The sequence below is a fragment of the Trachypithecus francoisi genome, unplaced genomic scaffold (assembly GCF_009764315.1).
Source record: "Trachypithecus francoisi isolate TF-2019V2 unplaced genomic scaffold, Tfra_2.0 Lachesis_group1, whole genome shotgun sequence".
Taxonomy (NCBI): Eukaryota; Metazoa; Chordata; class Mammalia; order Primates; family Cercopithecidae; genus Trachypithecus; species Trachypithecus francoisi.
In genome coordinates this window covers 124,762,751-124,788,251 of record NW_022681454.1, presented here as the reverse complement: position 1 = coordinate 124,788,251, position 25,501 = coordinate 124,762,751, and the positions used below count along the sequence as shown (strand labels likewise).

The window sequence follows — 25,501 nt, the reverse complement described above, 5'->3', positions numbered from 1 at the left end:
TGTATACTAGTTGTTGTTTTCGAATGTCATTAAGATGAAAGCATGTACATTTTTTTATTTTTTTATTTTTTAATTTTTTTTAAATGAGATGGAGTCTCACTCTGTCACCCAGGCTGGAGTGCAGTGGCATGATCTCTGCTCACCGGAACTTCCACCTCCCAGGTTCAAGCAATTCTCCCACCTCAGCCTCCTGAGTAGCTGGGATTACAGGTGTGCGCCACCACACCTGGCTTTTTGTTTTTTTTTTTTTTTTAAGACAGAGTCTCACTCTGTCGCCCAGGCTGGAGTGCAGTGCTGGATCTCAGCTCACTGCAAGCTCCGCCTCCTGGGTTTATGCCATTCTCCTGCCTCAGCCTCCCGAGTAGCTGGGACTACAGGCACCCGCCACCTCGCCCAGCTAGTTTTTGTATTTTTTAGTAGAGACGGGGTTTCACTGTGTTAGCCAGGATGGTTTGGTCTCCTGACCTCATGATCCGCCTGTCTCGGCCTCCCAAAGTGCTGGGATTACTAATTTTTGTATTTTTAGTAGAAACAGGGTTTCACCATATTGGCTAGGCTGGTCTCAAACTCCTGACCTCAGGTGATGTACCCACCTTGCCCTCCCAAAATTCTGTGATTTCAGGTGTGAGCCACCTCACCTGGCTGTAATTTTTTAATTCTAAAAAACAACTCTGAGAAGCATGTGGAACCCAGTTTGAAAACCAGTGGAGAAGATCATAAAATTTCTGCTTAAAATTGCTCTCTAATATGGTTTAAAATTACAAGCTGGAACAGTGAAAATAGCACTACACTTCAAATCATTCTGCAAAGTTTGATAGACCACTTGGTAATGCCTCCAACCGTGCCAGGCACTAAGGGCATAAAAATGAATAAGATCTGCTTCCTTCACAGACTGGGCATGGAGGGGGTGGGACACAATTAACTAATTATTTAAATATAATAAAATAAGGGCTGTGATAAAGGAAAGTACTAAGTGTTACAGAAATAACAAAATTAGGGGCCTTAGCCCCAGCTCAGAGAAATCTCTGGAGGGTTGATGCAAAAGGAGGGGAAGGGGAAGACTTCTGGCTCTACCATTAAACTAACAGTGAGGATCTCATGAAGTACCTGAATGCCTTTCACTGTGTTTTCTTTTTATAAAATAGACATAGTTCAGGCTTGGCGCGGTGGCTCACCCCTGTAATCCCAGCACTTTGGGAGGCCAAGGCGGACGGATGAAGTCTAGAATTTGATACCAGCCTGGCCAGCATGGCAAAACCCCGTCCCTACTAGAACTACAAAAAAATTAGCTGGGCGTTCTGGCACGCGCCTGTAATCCCAGCTACTCGGGAGGCTGAGCCAGGAGAATCGCTTGAACCCGGGAGGCAGAGGTTGAAGTGAGCCGAGATCGTGCCATTGCACTCCAGCCTGGGCAACAAAAGCAAAACTCCGTCTCCAAAAAAACAAAAAACAAAAAAATAGTTAAAGGATTTCTTACATGAAAAAGTTTGAGAACCATTGTCCCATGTCCTCTTCCTCTCCTAGGCTCTCCTCAAAATCTCACCCATGCCTATAACATCAGTTACCATCTAAATACTAGTGATTTACGAGTTTTTATCTCCTGTTCAGGCCTCTGCTCTGAGCCTCCAACTGCCATCTTACTGTCTAGTTTTAGACATATAAAAATCTGTATGTGCCTGGCGCGGTGGCTCACGCCTGTAGTCCCAGCACTTTGGGAGGCTGGCGGATGCCTGAGCTCAGGAGTTCCACATCAGCCTGGGGTAACGTGGTGAACCCCCGTTTCTACTAAAAAATGCAAATAATTAGCGGGACGTGGTGGCGGGCGCCTGTAGTCCCAGCTACTCAGGAGGCTGCGGTAGGAGAATCGCTTGAACCCAGGAGGTGGAGGTTGCAGTGAGCCGGCATCGCACCACCGCACTCCAGCCTGGGACAGAGCGAGACTCTGGCTAAAAACAAACAAACAAAAACCAAAAACACCAAGGTATGTGCCAGACTAAGATCTTTTTTTTTTTTTTTTTTTTTTTTTTTGAGACGGAGTCTTGCTCTGCCGCCCAGGCTGGAGTGCAGTGGCCGGATCTCAGCTCACTGCAAGCTCCGCCTCCCGGGTTCACGCCATTCTCCTGTCTCAGCCTCCCGAGTAGCTGGGACTACAGGCGCCCGCCTCGTCGCCCGGCTAGTTTTTTGTATTTTTTAGTAGAGACGGGGTTTCTGTATTCTCACACTGGTTTTCTTCCAGGGTTCTCTCTTTTTTTTTTTTAAAGACGGGAGTCTCGCTGTGTCGCCCAGGCTGGAGGGCAGTGGCTCACTGCAAGCTCCGCCTCCCAGGTTCACGCCATTCTCCTGCCTCAGCCTCCCGAGTAGCTGGGACTACAGGTGCCCGCCACCAAGCCGAACTAATTTTTTTTTTTCTATTTTTAGTAGAGACGGGGGTTTCACTTCACCATGTTAACCAGGATGGTCTCCATCTCCTGACCTCGTGATCTGCCCTCTGGACCTCCCAAAGTGTTGGGATTACAGGCGTGAGCCACCACGCCCGGCCCTCTATCTCAAAGAGTACCACCCTCACCGCCAACCCACCATCACCGCATCACCTGTATTATCTCTGAAATCCATCCAGATTTCTTCATATCCACAGACACCATCCTAGTTTTAGCTATCATCATTTTTTACCTGGCCACGTTGATGAACTTCTAGTTGAAACGTTTGCATGGACTGCAGGCCCCCTTCAATTGGTTCTTCTCACTGAAGCCAGAGTGAATGACATTTTTTTCCAATGATCAATTGACAATCTTTTCTTTTTCTTTTTTTTTTTTTTAACTTTAAGTTCTGGGATACATGTGCAGAACGTGCAGGTTTGTTACATAGGTATACACATGCCATGGTGGCTTGCTGCACCCATCAACCCGTCATCTAGGTTTTAAGCCCTGCATGCATTAGGTGTTTGTCCTAATCCTAAAAGACTCGTTAAATCAGTGGAGAAAAACCTTTAATGTCTTTCCGTAGCTCTTTGCATAGAGACTAAAATCCTACAGGACCCTGCATAATCTAGTTACAGCACTTCATTAATATTTTCAGGAACAAATTTTAGTAAACAAGTTAAACTCTGATCAATTTCTTCATGATGCAGTTAAGCCCATTTCCACTTCCTTTTTTTTATTTTTAAATTTTTTTTGAGATGGAGTCTTTCTCTGTGGCCCAGGCTGGAGTGCACTGGCACCATCTTGGCTCACTGCAAGCTCCACCTCCCAGGTTCACACCATTCTCCTGCCTCAGCCTCCTGAGTAGCTGGGACTACAGGCGCCCACCACCATGCCAGGCTAATTTTTTGTATTTTTAGTAGAGATGGGGTTTCACCGTGTTAGCCAGGATGGTCTCAATCTCCTGACCTCGTGATCGGCCCACCTCAGCCTCCCAAAGTGCTGGGATTACAGGCATGAGCCACTGCACCTGGCCCATTTCCACTTTCATACTAATTTTTAACTAATTTTCTTGGGATCAATTCTCATCCCTCTTAATTTTATATTTTGAGTTTTCTTTGAAAATCTTTAATTGATTTTTGTAGGTCAAATTCACAGATCTAAATTTTCTCAACTTTTGATGCATCTGTAAATTTTTTAGTTAACATCAGTTTATTTTTATCTGGAGACGGAGTCTCGCTCTGTCGCCTAGGCTGGAGTGCATTGGTGGGATCTCGGCTCACTGCAAACTCTGCCTCCAGGGTTCAAGCGATTCCCCTGCCTCAGCCTCCTGAGTAGCTGGGATTACAGGCATGTGCTACTGCACCCAGCTAATTTTTGTATTTTTAGTAGAGACGGGGTTTCACCATGTTGGTCAGGCTGGTCTTGAACTCCTTACCTCGTGATCTGCCCACCTCGACCTCCCAAAGTGTTGGGATTACAGGCGTGAGCCACTGCACCCAGCTATTTTTATTTGTTTTTTAGAGACAGGGCCTTGCTCTGTCACCCAGGCCGAAATGCAGTAGTTCAACCATAGCTCAATGCAGCCTGGAATTCCTGGGTGCAAGTGATTCTCCTGCCTCAGCCTCTTGAGTAACTGGCAGTACAGGTACACAAGACTGCCCTGCTATGCCTATTTTTTTTTTTTTTTTTTCTTTTTGACACAGAGTCCTGCTCTGTTGCTCAGGTTGGAGTGCAGTGGTACGATCTTGGCTCAGTGCAACCTCTGTCTCTCAGGTTCAAGCGATTCTTTTGCCTCAGCCTTCTGAGTAGCTGGGATTACAGGTGTCTGCCAGCGCGCCCGGCTAACTTTTGTATTTTTAGTAGAGATGGTGTTTCATCATGTTGGCCTGGCCGGTCTTGAACTTCTGACCTGAGGTGATCCAGCCACCTCGGCCTCCCGAAGTGCTGGGATTACAGACACGAGCCATCGCACCCGGACACTTTTCAGATTTTTTTTGTATCGGTGCTATCTAATAGTTACCAGTTACATGTGGCTATTTACATTAAATTTTAACATTTGAATGTTAAATAAAAAATTCAGGCCGGGCGTGGTAGCTCACACTATAATCCCAGCACTTTGGGAGGCCGAGGTGGGCAGATCACCTGAAGTCAGGAGTTCAAGACCAGCCTGACCAACATGGAGAAACCCCGTCTCCGCTAAAAAAATACAAAACTAGCTGGGCGTGGTGGCGCATGCCTATAATCCCAGCTACTTGGGAGGCTAAGGCAGGAGAATCACTTGAACCTGGGAGGCAGAGGTTGTGGTGAGCCAAGATCGTGCCACTGCATTCCAGCCTGGGCAACAAGAGCAAAACTCCATCTCAAAAAAATAAAAAATAATAAAAAATAAAAATTCAGTACCTCAGTTTTAATTGCCTCATTTCACATGATCAATAGCCACATGTGACTAAAGACTACTGTGTTGGGTAGAGTAGATGGAGTACCTTTCTGTCACTATATAAAGTTATATTGGACAGTGCTGTTTTATACTCTTATTTAATGGTTGCTCACATGACCTGTTACCTCAGTCTGTTTGGGCTACTATAAAATACCTTAATTTGGTGGCTTAGACAACAGATATTTATTTCTCACAGTTCTGGAGCTGGGGAGTCCACCAAGGTGCTGGCCCATTTAATTCCTGGCTTATAATTCATACAGTCATTGGTTTCCTAGGATTTTGTCTATAAGAATATTCCTAGAATTAGGCTATTTTACTGCAAAGTGGCCAAATGACCTTTTCCCCCTTTGTCTAATCTACTATAATCTTTCTTCACATTTCCACATGCAGTTACTATTATTAACATACAGGAGACTCTAAGACTCCCATTCCCAGTCTAATTAAATCTCTAGATTTTGTTTGCAGTATATTTATTCATGAGTATAAATGTAATCACATTCAACATTCAGCAACACTGAGATAACTATGGTCTGTAAGAATGTTTATTTCCCTCAGATCACACAACTTTGGGGAAAATTTTGGTTATTTCTATAGAGATACTGATACTGTTCTGCTACAGCCTCCCTTGCTTATTTCTGTCTTACCTTGTTTAGGGCATAATAACAAAGAAGGAACATATACACTCAGTTCAAGTTTGGGTACATTAATCAAACGTGACATGTGTCTACTGTATTTACAATAATACCTCTTAAAAAAAGCACAAATGATTAGCTTTTAAAATATACTTTTATTGTGAAATATAATACAAGATTTGAAAATGATTTTTAAAATTTCAATTACTGTGTTAACAATTCAATTATCTTTATGAGAGAAAGCACCACATTACAAAAATACAAAGAAGGAATCTAAAATGCACATGCTAAAATGACAATAGTAATTACATTAGCAAATTATGAAATTCAGAAGCTTTTTCTAATTACAGATCTAAATCAGGGGTCTCAAACTTAGAAGTCTTCAGGGCTGAGTAGGAACTACAAAGTAGAGAAGCTGTCTGATATAAGAGGGAAGTCCAGCAGGCTGTGGCAAACTGGAGAATGCATACCCAATCGAAAGACTTTTCAAATTCAAAAATTTTCGAAACATTATGTACATCAAATAAAACAACTGTGGGTCAAACTGGCCTATGTGAACTACCGGTTTACAACTCTGGTCTTACAATATTTTATGTAGTACCTAATCCTCAAAATGGCAGACAAATGGCAGACTGCACTTAGAGATTTTTTTTTTTTTTTTTTTTTTTTTTGAGACGGAGTCTTGCTCTGTCCCCCGGGCTGGAGGGCAGTGGCCAGATCTCAGCTCACTGCAAGCTCCGCCTCCCGGGTTTACGCCATTCTCCTGCCTCAGCCTCCCGAGTAGCTGGGACTACAGGCGCCTGCCACCTCGCCCGGCTAGTTTTTTGTATTTTTTAGTAGAGACAGGGTTTCACCGTGTTAGCCAGGATGGTCTCGATCTCCCGACCTAGTGATCCGCCCGTCTCGGCCTCCCAAAGTGCTGGGATTACAGGCTTGAGCCACCGCGCCCGGCCTCGAGATTTTTTATCTATCTATCTATCTATATATTACATATATGTATATATATGTATATACATACATATATGTATATGTATATATATATCTATGTATTTGAGAATACTTAAGCCACCATTTTGGGGGGGAATAGATTAAAAAATTCTAAGAAAAGTTATGTTGCACTTTGAATTCATCAACTGAGGTAGTTTTAGGGATATATATATATATATAATTTTTTTTTTTGAGACAGAGTTTCGCTCTTGTTGCCCAGGCTGGAGTGTAATGGCACAAACTTGGCTCACCACAACCTCCGTCTCCCAGGTTCAAGCGATTCTCCTGGCTCAGCCTCCCGAGTAGCTGGGATTACAGGCATGCGCCACCACGCCCGGCTAATTTTGTGTGTTTTTTTTTAATTTTGTATTTTTAATAGAGACGGGGTTTCTCTATGTTGGTCAGGCTAGTCTCGAACTCCTGACCTCAGGTGGTCTGCCCACTTTGGCCTCCCAAAGTGTTGGGATTACTAGTGTGAGCCACCGCACCTGGCCTGGGGATATATTTTTAATACATCTGGTTAAGAGATGAAATTTTAAAAATACTTTCTTTCACACTTTATTTGGGAAAAGTTAGTTATGCCTAAGAATTAATTAAAACTAAATCAAAATTTCATGTTTTAACAATATAAATTCACACAACATAGTACATTATTGCTTAGTAAGAAATGTTTATGTGAACAATAATAAAGTGCTAGTTTTACTAAAACCATTGTTCAAAAAGCATTTAATCATATAACCTCAATATATACATAATATAAGAAAATCGTAATTCAGTTGACAAGTTTTATTTAAAGAGTATTTTGTGGAAGAACTTTAGTAGATTTTATACTTTCGGTTAAAACTAAAGGTTCTCATCTGAACATGTAAAATTGCTTATCGCTCAAAGAGCTGTACAGTGTTGGCTTCTTGTGCCAAAGTAGTTTGAAAGAAGTTACTACTTTACCATCAATAACTTTACATCAATAATTTTTAAATATTTGTAAAAAATTAAGATAATAGAGGCATTAGAGGTGACAAATGAAATCTCCTTTAAAAAGACTGCAAAGGCACATTATTATTCAAATATCTTTAGTAGACTAAGAATACCTATTTAAAAATAATTCACAGACAACACAGATTTCAAACGAAACTCAAATATACCTACTGTAAAACTTCACACAATACCCCAAAATATTTTCTACTTTTTTAACATTTTAGCTGAGAGCTAGAGAAGTTTAACATAAACAGAAAGCACCAAATCTAGCCATATAATCCCCCATTTAAGAGTTAATAGCTATTACATAAAACTTTATTTTCTGTAAAATAAAGTTTATATGAGACAAATCAATTGCATATGTGTCTATTAAATTCTGAAATTAAAAGCCAAAGCTGTTAAGTATTTGGGTAGTTAGATGATTAGTAATCCAAAGAGTAAGCATATAAGAAAAGTTATTAAAAAAATAAAAATGGGCCGGGCGCGGTGGCTCATACTTGTAATTCCTGCACTTTGGGAGGCCGAGATGGGCGGATCAGGAGGTCAGGAGATTGAGACCACGGCGAAATCCCATCTCTATTTTTTTTTTTTTTTTTTTTTTTTGAGACGGAGTCTTGCTCTGCCACCCAGGCTGGAGTGCAGTGGCCGGCTCTCAGCTCACTGCAAGCTCCGCCTCCCGGGTTCACGCCATTCTCCTGTCTCAGCCTCCCGAGTAGCTGGGACTACAGGCGCCCGCCTCATCGCCCGGCTAGTTTTTTGTATTTTTTAGTAGAGACGGGGTTTCACCGTATTAGCCAGGATAGTCTCGATCTCCTGACCTCATGATCCGCCCGTCTTGGCCTCCCAAAGTGCTGGGATTACAGGCTTGAGCCACCGCGCCCGGCCCTTTTTTTTTTTTTTGAGACAGAGTCTCGCTCTGTCGCCCGGGCTGGAGTGCAGTGGCTGCATCTCAGCTCACTGCAAGGTCCGCCTCCCGGGTTTATGCCATTCTCCTGCCTCAGCCTCCGAGTAGCTGGGACTACAGGCGCCCGCCAAATCGCCCGGCTAGTTTTTTTTTTTTTTGTATTTTTTTAGTAGAGACGGGGTTTCACCGTGTTAGCCAGGATGGTCTCGATCTCCTGACCTCGTGATCCGCCCGTCTCGGCCTCCCAAAGTGCTGGGATTACAGGCTTGAGCCACCGCGCCCGGCCCCCATCTCTATTAAAAACATAAAAAATTAGCGGAGCGTGGTGGCGGGCGCCTGTAGTCCCAGCTGCTGAGGAGGCTGAAGCAGGACAATGGCGTGAACCTGGAAGGCGGACCTTGCAGTGGGCCGAGATCGTGCCACTGCACTCCAGCCTGGGTGAAAGCGAGACTCCGTCTCAAAAATATAACATAACATAACATAACATAACATAATGTAACATAAAATATAAATAAAATGTCAGGTCGAGTGTGGTGGCTCACGCCTATAATCCCAGCACTTTGGGAGGCCAAGGCAGGCGGATCACTCGAGGTCAGGAATTCGAGACCAGGCTGGCCAACATGGTAAAACCCCGTGTCTACTAAAAATACAAAAATTAGCCGGGCATGGTAGCAGGCACCTGTAATCTCAGCTACTCAGGTGGAGGCAGGAGAACCACTTGAACCCAGGAGGCAGAGGTTGCAGTGAGCCAAGATCATGTCACTGCACTCCAGTCTGGGCCACAGAGTAAGACTCTGTCTCCAAAAAAAAAAAAAGAAAAAAAAGACACAGTATCCATCAGTTACTGGAACAGGTCTTCCAATGTTTCCATTTTTGTGAATTGAAAATTTTTCGTAGGGAGAAATAAGCTTGGCATTTTGTTCTGTTTTGGTTTGCGACTGAGTCTTGCTCTTGTCTCCCAGGCTGGAGTGCAATGGTGCGATCTCGGCTCACTGCAACTTCTGCCAACAGGGTTCAAGCGATTCTCCTGCCTCAGCCTCCTGAGTAGTGCCTGCCACGATGCCCGGCTTATTATTATTTTTTTGAGATGCAGTTTTGCTCTCTTGCCCAGGCTGGGGTGCAGTGGTGCGATCTCAGCTCACTGCAACCTCTGCCTCCCGGGTTCAACAATTCTCTTGCCTCAGCCTCCTGAGTAGCTGGGATTACAGGCACACGCCACAATGCCCGGCTAATTTTTTTGTATTTTTAGTAGACAAAGGGTTTCACCATGTTGCCCACGCTGGTCTTAAACTCTTGACCTTGTGATCCACCCACCTCAGCCTCCCAAAGTGCTGGGATTACAGGCATGAGCCACTGCACCCGGCCTACTGGCATTTTTTTTTAAATCCTAATCTTTAGTAAAGTTTTAGTCTAGCAAAGTCTAATGCATTTTATCTGCAGAACACTCATTTTGATTATTATTATTATTATTATTATTTTGAGATGGAGTTTCACTCTTGTTGCCCAGGCTGGAGTGCAATGGTGGGATCTCGGATCACTGCAACCTCTGCCTCCCGGGTTCAAGCAATTCTCCTGCCTCCCGAATATCTGGGATTACAGGCATGTGCCACCATGCCTGGCTAATTTTTCGTATCTGTTAGTAAAGAGGGGGTTTATATTGGTCAGGCTAGTCTTGAACTCCTGACCTCAGGTAATCCGACTGCCTCAGCCTCCCAAAGTGCTGGGATGACAGGTGTGAGCCACTGCACCCTGTCACTCACTTTGATCATTAAAAGCACTTGCATTCAAATAGAGGTACATATCAAAAACAGAAGAAAAAAAAAAAAGAAAAGAAAGAAAAGCACTTATCTATGAAGCTATCAGGATTTTTTTTTTTTTTTTTTTTTTTTTTTTGAGACGGAGTCTCGCTCTGTCGCCCAGGCTGGAGTGCAGTGGCCGGATCTCAGTTCACTGCAAGCTCCGCCTCCCGGGTTTATGCCATTCTCCTGCCTCAGCCTCCCGAGTAGCTGGGACTACAGGCGCCCGCCACCTCGCCCGGCTAGTTTTTTGTATGTTTTAGTAGAGACGGGGTTTCACAGTGTTAGCCAGGATGGTCTCGATCTCCTGACCTCGTGATCCGCCCGTCTCGGCCTCCCAAAGTGCTGGGATTACAGGCTTGAGCCACCACACCCAGCCGACTGTCAGGATATTTTATAATTCAAAGTTAACACTGATTTTATACATCATAAGTATTTATTTCCACAGCAGAAAATTAGTTGAACACAAGATTATGAATTCACCATACATTCAAAAAATAAACATGTTTTTCAAATAAAGTCAATAGTGAAATGTTATAAGGGTACAAAGTAAATGCTGATATATTAAAATCTTGGTTTGATTTAGCAATTTTACTAAAACCCAGAAGAGTTTCTATGAATAAATTTAGTTAATTTAATAAATTATTCATGATTAAAAATTTAGTTTTCATAGATAGTAACAACAAACTAAACATTGAGTATATAGGATTCCAATGAACAATAATAAAAATACTTTAACATTATTTACTTCAAATATTATCTTGAAATTATTCAAAGGTATTCGAAGTTTATAGTTAACGGATCTGTAACAATGAATTCCAGACTACATTGATAGCGATTAGATATATTAGTGCTGTCTGCTTGTCCTTCACATGATCATAGGATGAAGCTTCCTTTTGTAAGAAACATCTTGGCCACACTGGTTACATATAATAATCCAATTAGTTAGCGTATTTTTGGAGGAAGCGTTCAAATGCATCATAGATGGCTTGTCTAAAATTAAATATGAAAGAAAAACTCTAAGTAACTAACAAAAAGGGGGGACAAACAATGCCTTTACCGTAAGTTATTTCCAAATTTATCTGTGGCTTGCAACTTTACATCCTCTCTAAATAGCTATGAAACAGGCAGTGTACCCTCCTCAGAATGGGTGTTTGAATCCATGTAACTTTTTTTTTTTTTTTGAGACAGAGTCTCCCTGTGTTGCCCAGGCTGGAGTGCAGTGGCGCAATCTCGGCTCACTGCAACCTCCGCCCCTCCAGGTTTAAGCAATTCTCTGCTTCAGCCTCCGGAGTAGCTGGGATTACAGGCGCATGCCACCACGCCCGGCTAATTTTTTTGTATTTTTAGTAGAGACGGGGTTTCACCATCTTGGCCAGGCTGGTCTTGAACTCCTGACCTCGTGATCCACCTGCCTCGGCCTCCCAAAGTGCTGGGATTACAGGCATGAGCCACCGCGCCCGGCCTTTTTTTTTTCTTTTGAGACAGGGTCTTGCTCTGTTGCCCAGGCTGGAGTATAGTGGCATGATCTCTGCTCACTGCAACCTCTGCCTCCCAGTTCAAGTGATTCTCATGCCTCAGCCTTCCAAGTAGCTAGAATTACAGGCATGTACCACTACACCCTGCTAACTTTTTGTATTTTTAGTAGAGACGGGGTTTCACCATGTTGGCCAGGCTGGTCTCAAACTCCTGGCCTCAACTGATCCGCCTGCCTCAGATGCATGCAACTTTATCACCACTACTGGAAAACATCAAACATATTTCCAATTTTGATGGATCTAGAAGCATTATCTTTTTCTGAAGCACTTTTTTGTGCCTTAGAATATATATATTCACACACACATACATGTACACACACAGTGGCATATGTGTGTGATGTGTGTGTATAAAATAAATTATGAAAGAAAAAGGAACTGATTTATCACCACTTTGTTGAAAATTAATTATGTAACTTTTCAGAATGTAAGATTCTGTTTCACAGATTATGATATAGATGCTTTTCATTTACTATGAACATGTTCCTAGCTACTTAAAATTAAAAAGCCGGCCGGGCGCGGTGGCTCAAGCCTGTAATCCCAGCACTTTGGGAGGCCGAGACGGGCGGATCACGAGGTCAGGAGATCGAGACCCTCCTGGCTAACACGGTGAAACCCCGTCTCTACTAAAAGTACAAAAAAACTAGCCGGGCGAGGTGGCGGGCGCCTGTAGTCCCAGCTACTCCGGAGGCTGAGGCAGGAGAATAGCGTGAACCCGGGAGGCGGAGCTTGCAGTGAGCTGAGATCCGGCCACTGCACTCCAGCCTGGGCGACAGAGCAAGACTCCGTCTCAAAAAAAAAAAAAAAAAAAAAAAAAAAAAAAAAAATTAAAAAGCCTTGGTTTCCTACATTAACTTTACCGAGTATTTTAATATTTCAATTGAAAAGGAATAGACAAATTTTATCTTCCATAAGGTATTTTTTCTTTCTTTTTTTTAGAGAGAAGATCTCACTATGTTGCCTAGGCTTGAGTGCAGTGGTTACTCTCAGGTGCAATCGTAGCACGCTGCAGCCTCAAACTCCTGGCCTCAAGCTATCTTCCCACCTCAGCCTGTTGAGTATCTGGAACTATAGTCCTGTGACACCCTGCCCCACTCACAAGATATTTTTTTCTAAACCTGTTTTTTTTTCTATTGTATATTACGTTTTCATAGCAGAATAGTCAGAAAATCCAAAATATGGGAAGGGGAAAACATCATAATCCCATCACTCACATCCACTATTAATCTTTTCATATCTTTCCTCCAGGCTTTTAAGAAAATGCATGTCTAGGCCAGGCGCAGTGGCTCACGCCTGTAATCCCAGCACTTTGGGAGGCCAAGGTGGGCGGATCACAAGGTCAGGAGTTCAAGACCAGCCTGGCCAACATGGTGAAACCCCGTCTCTACTAAAAATACAAAAATCAGCCGGGTGTGGTGGTGGACGCCTGTAATTCCAACACTTTGGGAGGCCAAGGTGGGCGGATCACAAGGTCGGGAATTCAAGACCAGCCTGGCCAACATAGTGAAACCCCCGTCTCTACTAAAAATACAAAAATTAGCGGGCTGTGGTGGTGGGCGCCTGTAATCCCAGCTACTTGGAAGGCTGAGGCAGGAGAATTGCTTGAGCCTGGGAGGGAGAGGATGCAGTGAGTCAAGATCACGCCACTGCACTCCAGCCTAGGTGACAAGCAAGACTCCGGCTCAAAAAAAAAAAAAGAAAAAACAAGGCCGGGCGCAGTGGCTCAAGCCTGTAATCCCAGCACTTTGGGAGGCCGAGATGGGCAGATCACGAGGTCAGGAGATCGAGACCATCCTGGCTAACACGGTGAAACCACCTCGGCCTCCCAAAGTGCTAGGATTACAGGCGTGAGTCACTGCGCCTGGCCTGTTTATTTGTTTTAATTTTGTTGTGCCAGAGGGCCAATGAGTATTAGATAGTCTGCTCACTCACCAATAGGGACTCAAATGCCGCATGAATACTTCTTAAAAGATCATACTATAAAAAGAAAGGTTTACTATATCCTTCAAGACATGACAGACTTGAAGAATTGGTCTATTTCTCAAAAAGGTGACATTTGTAAGTTGAGCTAGATAAGTAACAACATACAAAAATTATTTCTTACGTTAACAAGAGCTAAAACAAGTCAAACATATCACATACAATTCTTCCATTAGATAGTTATCCAGTTGGCAGCTTTTTTCAACTTATGGACACGGCACTGATCTAATCATTTATGTGAACTAATTTATTTAACCATTAATAATAACATGATGAATATGTTCCAATAATGCAGAATACCAGAAAACTGTAGTTTTAGCATAAAAGGTTTTTTTTTTTTTTGTGAGACGGAGTCTTGCTCTGTCTCTCAGGCTGGAGTGCAGTGGCACAATCTTGGCTCACTGCAAGCTCCGCCTCCCGGGTTTTAAGCCATTCTCTTGCCTCAGCCTCCCGAGTAGTTGGGACTATAGGCATGCACCACCTACGCCTGGTTAATTTTTTTTTTTTTTTTGTATTTTCAATAGAGACGGGGTTTCACAGTGTTAGCCAGGATGGTCTTCATCTCCTGACCTCATGATCCGCCCATCTCCGCCTCCCAAAGTGCTGGAATTCCAGGCGTGAGCCACCGCGCCCGGCTAGCATAAAAGTTTTTATAAGTTCTAACTAAAATAGTGGAGTCATATAAAGTTGTTAACATTAAAAGCACTTCTTTTTTTTTTTTTTTTTTTGAGACGAGTCTTACTCTGCCGCCCAGGCTGGAGTGCAGTGGCCGGATCTCAGCTCACTGCAAGCTCCGCCTCCTGGGTTCATGCCATTCTCCTGCCTCAGCCTCCCGAGTATCTGGGACTACAGGCGCCTGCCTCGTCGCCCGGCTAGTTTTTTGTATTTTTTAGTAGAGACGACGTTTCACTGTATTAGCCAGGATGGTCTCGATCTCCTGACCTTGTGATCCACCCGTCTCGGCCTCCCAAAGTGCTGGGATTACAGGCTTGAGCCACCGCACCCGGCCAAAAGCACTTCTTATTTAAGGTTCAATATTCACTTGCTAACTGAAAAACTTTGCTAAATTATTCCACAGATGTTCAGGCCATTCTGAAAAAACATCAGAATAGAGTGAAAAAACTCTTGATGCACCAAAGCAACTTTAACAAGCCGTGGTCGTCCTTCTCACATCCTAAAATATGTGGCCATTAATATTTGAAGAGGGGAAAGCCACACGATAAAGCATGCCTATGATATGCATCATGCCTAGTTCTCTAGAAGAAAAAGAAAAGAAGAAGATGAAATCCTAGGAAAGAGGGAAAAGTAACTAAATGTGAGATTTGTGGGAGGTGAGGGGGGAATTCAAAGATTGAAACAGATAATAAAAATACCTAATCTTTTATATTTATTGAAGCAAAAAAATCCAGAAAACAAACAACAAATGAACGAATTAGCTGTTTAGACCAGCCATCTTACCTGAAGAGTCCTTGTTTAAAAAGATAAGCACTAATATGACCCCCTTCTAAGTATCGGATCTCACAACCAGGCCAAATTTCTTGTAAACTTCGAACTCCTGTTCGTGGAATATACGCATCTTCTTTGGCTTGAACCACTATAATGAGGCTTGGATCAACTGGTACTAGGTATAGGATTTTAAAAAATTCAACATATACACATTAGAAAATAAAAAACACCACACAATGTAGTAAATAAAACATTCGTCAAACATTTTTGATTTAGTTAAAAATCAACTATAATAGGCTACATTACTCATCTCCAGTACGAGATAAACATTCTAAAAATGATACAAAATACTGTGGTTTTTTTTTTTTTTTTTGAGACTGAGTCTTGCTCTGTGGTCCAGGCTGGACTGCAGTGGCCGGATCTCAGCTCACTGCAAGCTCCACCTCCCGGGTTTACACCATTCACCTGCCTCAGCCTCCCGAATAGCTGGGACTACAGGCGCCGCCACCTCGCCCGGCTAGTTTTTTGTATTTTTTAGTAGAGACGGGGTTTCACCGTGTTAGCCAGGATGGTCTCAATCTCCTGACCTCGTGATCTGCCCATCTCGGCCTCCCAAAGTGCTGGGATTATAGGCTTGAGCCACTGCGCCTGGCCTAATACTGTGGTTTTTTAAAATTAACTAATTTCTTTCTTTTGTGTGTGTGGGTACACAGTAGGTGTATATATTTATGGGTTACATGATGTAAGATATTTTGATACTGGCATGCAATGCATAATAATCACATCAGAGTACATGAGGTATGCATCACCTCAATAATTTATTTTAAAGATGGGATCTCACTATGTTGCCCAGGCGGAAGTGCAGTGGCTATTCACGGGCAAGATCATAGTGCACTACAGCCTTGAACTCCTGGGCTCAAGTGATCTTCCCTCCTTAATTTCCTGAGTAGCTGGGACTACAGGTGAATGCCACCACAGTCAGCAATCTAGTGGTTTTCGTTTTGTTTTTTTGGGAGACGAGAGTTTCACTTTGTCACTGAGGCTACGGTGCAGTGGTGCAATCATAGCTCACTGCCACCTTGAATTCCTGGGCTCAAAGGATCCTCCTGCCTCAGCCTCTGAGTAGCTGGGACTATAAGCATGTGCCACCACGCCCAGCTAGTTTATTTATTTATTTATTTATTTATTTTTTGAGGCGGCGTCTTGCTCTGTCGCCTGGACTGGAGTGCAGTGGCCGGATCTCAGCTCACTGCAAGCTCCGTCTCCCAGGTTTACGCCATTCTCCTGCCTCAGCCTCCCAAGTAGCTGGGACTACAGGCGCCCGCCACCTCGCCCGGCTAGTTTTTGTATTTTTAGTAGAGACGGGGTTTCACTGTGTTAGCCAGGAGGGTCTCGATCTCCTGACCTCGTGATCTGCCCGTCTCGGCCTCCCAAAGTGCTGGGATTACAGGCTTGAGCCACCGCGCCCGGCCTAGCTTATTTATTTTATTATTTTTTTGAGACGGAGTCTCACTCTGGTCCCCCAGGCTGGAGTGCAATGGCACGATCTTGGCTCACCGCAACCTCCGCCTCCTGGGTTCAAGCGATTCTCCTGCCTTAGCCTCCTGAGTAGCTGGGATTACAGGCGCCTGCCACCATGCCCGGCTAATTTTTTAATTTTTAGTAGAGACAGGGTTTCACCATGTTGGCCAGGCTGGTCTTGAACTCCTGACCTCAGGTGATCTGCCCGCCTTGGCCTCCCAAAGTGCTGGGATTATAGGCTTGAGCCACTGTGCCCAGCCTATTTATTTTTGAGATGGAGTCTTGCTCTGTCACTCAAGCTGGAGTGCAGTGGAATGATCTCTGCTCACTGCAACCTCTACCTCCTGGGTTCAAGTGATTCTCCTGCCTCAGCATCCTGAGTAGCTGGGATTACAGGCGTCTGCCACCATGCCCAGCTAATTTCTGTATTTTAAGTAGAGATGGGGTTTCACCATGTTGGCCAGGATGGTCTCAAACTCCTGACCTCAAGTGATCCATCCGCCTCAGCCTCCCAAAGTGCTGAGATTACAGGCATGAGCCACTGGGCCTGGCCACCCAGCTACTTTTTATATTTTTTGTAGGGACAGGGTCTCACTATGTTGCCTGGGCTGGTGTCAAACTCCTGGGCTCAAGCAGTCCTCCCACCACAGTCTACCGAAGTGCTAGGATTACAGGTGTAAGCCATTGTGACCAGCTCCAGAGTGTGTGTTTGTGTGTCTGTGTGACAGAGTCTTGCTCTGTCATCCAGGATGGAGTGCAGTGGTGTGATCTTGGCTCACTGTAACCTCCATCTCCTTGGGCTGAAGTGATCCTCCCACTTCAGCCTCCCAGGTAGTTGGAACTACAGGCACGCACCACGACACATGACTACTTTTTCGTAATTTTTTTTGGTAGAGACAGGGTTTTACCATGTTACCCAGGCTGGTCTTGAACTCCTGGGCTCAAGCAATCCACCTGCCTCAGCCTCCCAAAATGCTGGGATTACAGGCATGAGCCACCATGCCCAGCTGTCCAGTGTGTTTTTTAATGAATAAGATAATCTTAAATTTTCATAGATAGAATGTGATACATTTAAGTAAAGCAACTTATCTTTGCAAACATATTCTGGAGCCAACAAAAAAATATACCCTTGAAATATATAAAATTATCTTATAAAGCATCCTTTAAAATGTTTCACAAATATTTACACATCAGCAAATATTCTCAATTTCATATAAAAATTAGTACCTGAGAAATTTGCTACATGAGTACATTCATCCATGACACCTTTCATAAATATTAAAGATTCTTTCCGAAGATTGTTTCTTCTTTGTTGTTTACTAAGTAGGTGGTATGACTGAGGGTTGCAACTTGTGTAACTACTTTTGTTGGTTGAAAGTGTTTGATTGAAGCACTTCATCTTAGAGGTATCTTGCAACAAGAGTCCTTCTGATGTTGCACTGACAGATGTTTTACTAGAATTATGGCAGTCAGCAGGTTTTTGGGATACAACTTGGTTTGTTATATCTAAATTTAAAGTTCTGGAAACCAGATTAAGGTTAGTTAGCTTGTCTGTACTGCTAGTGAAGCATTTCACAAACTCTTGTCCCATTTTGAAAGAATCTGTCTGAACATATGAAAGAAAACATTATTTAATATAAAATAGGGTTTATTAACAACTTTGTCAAAAAAAAAAAGAGAAAAGACAAATGTCCATCAATGAATAAATGGATAAACAAAATGTGGTACATTCAAACAATTAAACATTATTCAGTCTTAAAAGGAATGAAATTCTGACACATGCTACAACACGGATGAACACTGAAGACATTATCTTAAGTGAATAAGCCAGACACAAAAGGAAAAATATTGTATGATTCCACTCATATGAGGTCCCTATAGTTGTAAAATTCATAGTGATGAAAAGAGAATGGCAGTTGCCAGAGACTGGGAGAAGGGAGGAATGAGTAGTTTTGTTCAATGGGTAAGTTTCAGTTTGAAAAGATAAAAACGTTTTGGAGATAGATGGTGGTGATGGTTGCACAACATGTATATACTTAATGCCACTGAACTATACACTTAAAAATGGTTACGATAGTAAATTTCATGTTGTATATATTTACCATAATTTTTTTTTTTTTTTGAGAAGGAGTCTCGCACTGTCCCCCAGGCTGGAGTGCAGTGGCGCGATCTCGGCTCACTGCAAGCTCCTCCTCCCGGGTTCCTGCCATTCTCCTGCCTCAGCCTCCCGAGCATCCAGGACCACAGGCGCCCGCCACCACGCCCGGCTAGTATTTTGTGTTTTTAGTAGAGATGGGGTTTCACCGTGTTAGCCAGGATGGTCTTGATCTCCTGACCTAGTGATCCACCCGCCTCCCTCCCAAAGTGCTGGGATTACAGGCGTGAGCCACCACGCCTGGCCTCATAATTTTTTAAAAAAAGAAAGAGGCATCAAAATGTAACTCAGGACTAAGATAAATGACTTACAGTTTATTGCTGTTTCCTACTTAACAGTAAAGGGTATCATTTAGCCTGCATCATTTTTTTTTTTTTTACAGCCAAAGTTTTGAAATCCATGATCTGCCTTAACCTTTGAACTTCTAAAAGTATTACAAATGAGTAACGTAAATTCAAACAGAAGAGGACACCAGCTTCCCCAAATCCCTTTCTCTGGTTGAACTAACCAGAATTAAAAATTATTGGCTGTCTTCATGCTAAAAACGCTCAATAAATTTGGTATTGATGGAACGTACCTCAAAATAATAAGAGCTGTTTATGACAAACCCACAGCCAATATCATATTGAATGGGCAAAAACTGGAAAAATTCCCTTTGAAAACTGGCACAAGACAGGGATGCCCTCTCTTACCATTCCTATTCAACATAGTGTTGGAAGTTCTGGCCAGGGCAATCAGGCAGGAGAAAGAAATAAAGGGTATTCAATTAGGAAAAGAGGAGGTCAGATTGTCTCTGTTCGCAGATGACACGATTGTATATTTAGAAAACCCCATCCTCTCAGCCCAAAATCTCCTTATGCTGATGAGCAACTTCAGCAAAGTCTCAGGATACAAAATCAATGTGCAAAAATCACAAGCGTGCCTATACACCAATAACAGACAGAGAGCCAAATCATGAGTGAACTCCCATTCACAACTGCTTCAAAGAAAATAAAATACCTAGGAATCCAACTTACAAGGGATGTAAAGGACCTCTTCAAGGAGAACTACAAACCACTGCTCAACAAAATAAAAGAGGACACAAACAAATAGAAGAACATTCCATGTCCCTGGATAGGAAGAATCAGTATCATGAAAATGGCCATACTGCCCAAGGTAATTTATAGATTCAGTGCCATCCCCATCAAGCTACCAATGACTTTCTTCACAGAATTGGAAAAAAACTGCTTTAAAGTTCATATGGAACCAAAAAAGAGCTTGCATTGCCAACACAATCCTAAGTCAAAAGAGCAAAGCTGGAGGCATCACGCTACTTGACTTCAAACTATACTACAAGGCTACAGTAACCAAAACAGCATGGTACTGGTGCCAAAACAGAGATATAGACCAATGGAACAGAACAGAGCCCTCAGAAATAATACCACACATCTACAACCATGTGATCTTTGACAAACCTGACAAAAACAAGAAATGGGGAAAGGATTCCCTATTTAATAAATGGTGCTGGGAAAACTGGCTAGCCATATATAGAAAGCTGAAACTGGATCCCTTCCTTACAACTTAACTCAAACTCCTGGCTTCAAGTGATCCTCTCACCTCAGTCTCCCAAAGTGCTGTGATTACAGGCATGTGCCACCATGCCTGGCCCCGATAAAGCTATTTTGTAATAAAGTCCTTAAGCAAGTAATCAACTGCCTTTTGAAGTTACGAAAGATAGACCTACTTTACAAGAGTAAGGTTTACAGTGATTTAATTATAAACAAAAAGTCCTCATTGATAGTAGAAAGATTTCTTTTTTTCAAAGTTTCTTAAGAGTCTCAGTAGCAGGGGCCTGGCACGTGGCTCAAGCCTGTAATCCCAGCACTTTGGGAGGCCGAGACGGGCGGATCACGAGGTCAGGAGATCGAGACCATCCTGGCTAACACGGTGAAACCCCGTCTCTACTAAAAAATACAAAAAACTAGCCGGGCGAGGTGGCGGGCGCCTGTAGTCCCAGCTACTCGGGAGGCTGAGGCAGGAGAATGGCATAAACCCGGGAGGCGGAGCTTGCAGTGAACTGAGATCCGGCCACTGCACTCTAGCCTGGGCGATAGAGCGAGACTCTGTCTCAAAAAAAAAAAAAAAGTCTCAGTATCTTTCAAACAGTAAAAGACTTAAATTCATGAAAAGGATTGCCGGGCGTGGTGGCTCACACCTGTAATCCCAGCACTTTGGGAGGCTAAGGCGGGCGGATCACGGGTGGATCCTGAGGTCAGGAGTTTGAGAACAGCCTGACCAATATGGTGAAACCCCATCTCTACTAAAAATACAAAAATTAGCTGAGCATGGTGGCGAGTGTCTGTAGTCCCAACTGCTCAGGAGGCTGAGGCAGGAGAATTGCTTGAATCTGGTAGGCGGAGGTTGCAGTGAGCTGATAGCTGAGATGCTAAGATCATTCCACTGCACTCCAGCCTGGGCGACAGCCAAAAAAAAAAAAAAAAAAGAAAAGGATCGATCACTTTTGAAGAGTAATACGAAACCAATTCATCATCTTGAAAACTGGTAAATTACAGAAAAAAAATCAAGCATTTATCATAACTGCCTTTCTTATACAAACTGAACTACCATGTAACTAAATAATATATGAGGTAAGTGTCTCCCTATAAAAGTATTCAAACTAATACATGAAAAAGAAATAATAGAATATCAGCAACCATCAATGTATTGATACAGTCAGCAAGCATCAGTAGAGGCTTACATCATAAAAAAAGAGAAAATCAGATATTATGTGTTTCCTATAGCCTTGTGAAAGAAATCAAAACAATGAGTTTAATCAAGCCTTTATTTAGATCCAACTGCCAATTTTCAGGCAATGTAGAGCAAAATGCTGAACTGTACCATGCGAACACAAACAGAAAAATCTAGATTGTGAGAAACCCTACAGGTCAAATAACCTAAATTCTTCATGAAATAAATTATAAGGAACATAAAGGGATGTAGGGCAACTTATTTTTTTTCTTTTTTTACAGATTGATTGATTGATTATTATTATACTTTAAGTTCCAGGGTACATGTGCACAACGTGCAGGTTTGATACATAGGTATACACGTGCCATGTTGGTTTGCTGCACCCATCAACTTGTCATTTATATTAGGTATTTCTCCTAATGGTATCCATCCCCCAACCCCCCACCCACCGCCTGACAGGCCCCAGTGTGTGATGTTCCCCGCCCTGTGTCCAAGTGTTCTTATTGTTCAATTCCCACCTGTGAGTGACAACATGCGGTGTTTAGTTTTCTGTCAGAAGGCAACTTATTAAAGGCACTTCAAATAAAAGAACTATAGGGTCTACAGATACACATTTGGATAATAAAATTATTTTAAAAGCAGAAGGAGTAATTACTATAAACACAAGGATAATGATTACTAACAATGCAGGAAGGAAGGCTTTGTGATTAGGACACATTTGAAGGGGTTTCTGGTTTGGGTGGTCAAGTTTTATTTTTGACCTAGGTAGTAGTTACAGTGTTTGCCTTTTTTTTTTTTTTTTTTGAGACGGAGTCTCGTCCTGTTGCCCAGGCTGGTATGCAGTGGCCGGATCTCAGCTCACTGCAAGCTCCGCCTCCTGGGTTCACGCCATTCTCCTGCCTCAGCCTCCCCAGTAGCTGGGACTACAGGTGCCCGCCACCTCGCCCGGCTAGTTTTTTGTATTTTTTAGTAGAGACGGGGTTTCACCGTGTTAGCCAGGATGGTCTCGATCTCCTGACCTTGTGATCCACCCGTCTCGGCCTCCCAAAGTGCTGGGATTACAGGCTTGAGCCACCGCGCCCGGCCGTGTTTGCCTTTTAATAAATGTAGTAAACCACATATTTGCTTTGCATGATTCTCTGTATCTGTGTTTTATTTTAAAATAATTTTTATTTATTTATTTTTAAGAAAGAGTCTCACTCTGTCACCCAGGCTGGAGTGCAGTGGCACAGTCTTGGTTCACTGCAACCTACAACTCCCAAGTTCAAGAGATTCTCCTGCCTCAGCCTCCTGAATAGCTGGGATTACAGGCATCCAACAACACATGCGGTTAATTTTTGTATTTTTACAGAGATGGTGTTTAGAGATGGGTTTGGTTGGGCTAGTCTCAAACTCCTGACCTCAAGTGATCAACCTGCTTCGGGCATCCCAAGGTGCTCAGATTACAGGTGTCACCCACCATGCCCGGAAAAAATTAAACATTGTTGAAATTAAAAAACAGTATGTACAGCTATGTTTTTAAAAATTTGCTATTCTCTTTAAAAATCTGAATCATTAAATATACAATCAACTTCCCCCCCTCCACCAATGTTGGGTGGAAAGTGAAATACTTACTCCACAGTATTCAAGCATGTGAATAATTTCTTCTTCATAAACTGTCTGGGTATAATATTGCTTTTCCAGCTCCCGCCAATTAATTGATTTACTCAACACACCCTGAAATAATAAGCTAAATTAAGATCAAACCACATCATAAGGCAATTTGTCCAATACTTTTATTATTATTACTGTGTGAGACTACCTATCTTTTTTTTTTTTTTTTTTTTGCAGACGAAGTCTCACTCTGTTGCCCAGGCTGGAGTGCAATGGCACTATCTGGGCTCACTGCAACCGCTGCCTTCCGGGTTCAAGTGATTCTCCTGCCTCTGCCTCCCAAGAGGCTGAGACTACAGGCATGTGCCACCATGCCCAGCTAATTTTTGTATTTTTAGTAGAGACAGAACTGGTCTCGAACTCCTGACCTCAGGTGGTCCACCAGCCTCAGCCTCCCAAAGTGCTGGGATTACAGGTGTGAGCCACCGCTCCCGATCTGAGACTGCCTATCTTTCGCCCGCTTGTAAGTTTGGCCCTTAACTGGAGTCTCGGAAATGGACCAATAAACAGCTTTCTATACTTATATAAAACTTTTCCTAAAAGATAAGACTCGGTCACTGTATCTAAACTGCTTATATAAACAATGCGGTTTCTGCTGAACACCTGCTTTCCTTCTGAATTTTTGGTGCATGCCAGGCAGAAGTTATCCAAGTCACTAACCCCTGATAAAAGTTCTGGACTGCGAGGCTCAGGGGAGCTTCACTGATGGACAGCGCTTTGCACTTATTGTCAATAATTATTGCTGGAAGAATTAAGCATGAACTATAACACTCCATTAGGAGAGGAATCTCGGAAGCTTGTTCTTGGTTTCTTTTGTTGTAGTTAAGCCTTAATCATGATTACAACTATATCATCATAGGACTCAGGAGTCCTATAATTCCTTTCATGAATCACCAAAGCTGAGGGTGGTTTTGGGGATCCCCAAAACAATTACCTCTAATTATATATAGCTACCTAATATTTTTTTTTTTTTTTTGAGATGGAGTCTTGCTCTGTCGCCCGGGCTGGAGTGCAGTGGCCAGATCTCAGCTCACTGCAAGCTCCGCCTCCCGGGTTTAGGCCATTCTCCTGCCTCAGCCTCCCAAGTAGCTGGGACCACAGGCGCCCGCCACCTCGCCCGGCCAGTTTTTTGTATTTTTAGTAGAGACAGGGTTTCACCGTGCTAGCCAGGATGGTCTCGATCTCCTGACCTCGTGATCCGCCCGTCTCGGCCTCCCAAAGTGCTGAGATTACAGGCTTGAGCCACCGCGACCGGCCGCTACCTAATATTAATTACAATTAAATTACCGTAGTGAAGACCCCAGATGCTGTGGACCAAGACAGGCATGGAATCAATGGCATGGGCTTAGGCCAGTTGGATACCGCTAAGGAAGCCATCTGTAATATAACAGATAGTTTAGAGAGCTTCTGTTTAGAGTTTCTATTCAGTAAAATAAAAATATTTAATATTAATAAGCATTCAGTGCAGTAAGGCGGTCAGATAAACACAAAGTCTGCAAACATTTGTGAGAATGTCTAGCAACCTCATTAAACTTCCCAAATCATAAATTCAACAACATTTAATTTCCCCCTTAGAAAGCAATAAAATATAATAGAAAACTTTAATAACCTCAAGACCATTCACTGAGAGCTACTTTCTACTGTGTAAATGTGGAGCAAAGATGCCGAGATGTAGATGCTGGGCAGCAGGGTAAACACACTCATTACTTAAGTGACTTACTCAGATACAGCAAAATCACAACTATAAAACAGACCATTGAGGTGCACTGAGTATGCAAAGAATTCAGGGAACCACAAAGCAGATTATATAATAGATATAAAATAATGTAATGTGTGTGATTAGAGAAGGGAAAATTACTCTCCCTTTTGGAGAAGGGAGAACTTTATCTTCTGGAAAAGTTACTTTCCCTTCTGGGCTGGAGGAATCAGAAGGGAAAGGCAGGCTTCATGAAATGGGTAAGTCTTCTAGAGGAATGAAAGATAGGGTCTTGTCTTCCATAGAAATAAATCAGTATGATCAAAGGCAAGATGGTGAGAATGCACAGGGTCTCATAGGGAAATAACCAATATGCTTCAGTTGGGATGGTCAATAGGCACATGTGGCCAATGGAGTGAGGGAGATATGTAGGGCTAGAAAGATTGATCAGGATCAGATTAGAGGTCCTTTGTTCTATAGATAATCGATAATTAATAAAGAGGTCTGAGCAAAGGAGTAGTATTGTCAAAGAAGTGATTCAAAGAAGGTAACATGATAGTAGTTTACAGGACTGAACAGAGAAGGGGAGAGCTGAGGTAGGAAGACCAGTTAATAGGCAGTAATCTAGGTGAAAGTT

General features: G+C 42.9%; 1 protein-coding gene across 10 annotated transcripts in view; it reads right to left on the bottom strand.

The window, feature by feature from the left end:
• Positions 1 to 10,568: 10,568 nt before the first annotated feature.
• The window catches only part of ABHD18 (abhydrolase domain containing 18), a 69,902-nt gene continuing 54,969 nt past the window's right edge, over positions 10,569 to 25,501 (bottom strand). For all 10 annotated transcript variants that reach the window (XM_033215221.1, XM_033215227.1, XM_033215228.1 and 7 more), the window contains 5 exons: positions 24,456 to 24,545; positions 23,130 to 23,231; positions 17,861 to 18,239; positions 15,125 to 15,287; positions 10,569 to 11,144 (listed from right to left, as the gene is read on the bottom strand). In XM_033215221.1, coding sequence (XP_033071112.1) covers positions 11,093 to 11,144; positions 15,125 to 15,287; positions 17,861 to 18,239; positions 23,130 to 23,231; positions 24,456 to 24,545 — 786 coding nt within the window. In that variant the 3' untranslated portion in view covers positions 10,569 to 11,092. The remainder of the gene's footprint in view (positions 11,145 to 15,124; positions 15,288 to 17,860; positions 18,240 to 23,129; positions 23,232 to 24,455; positions 24,546 to 25,501) is intronic.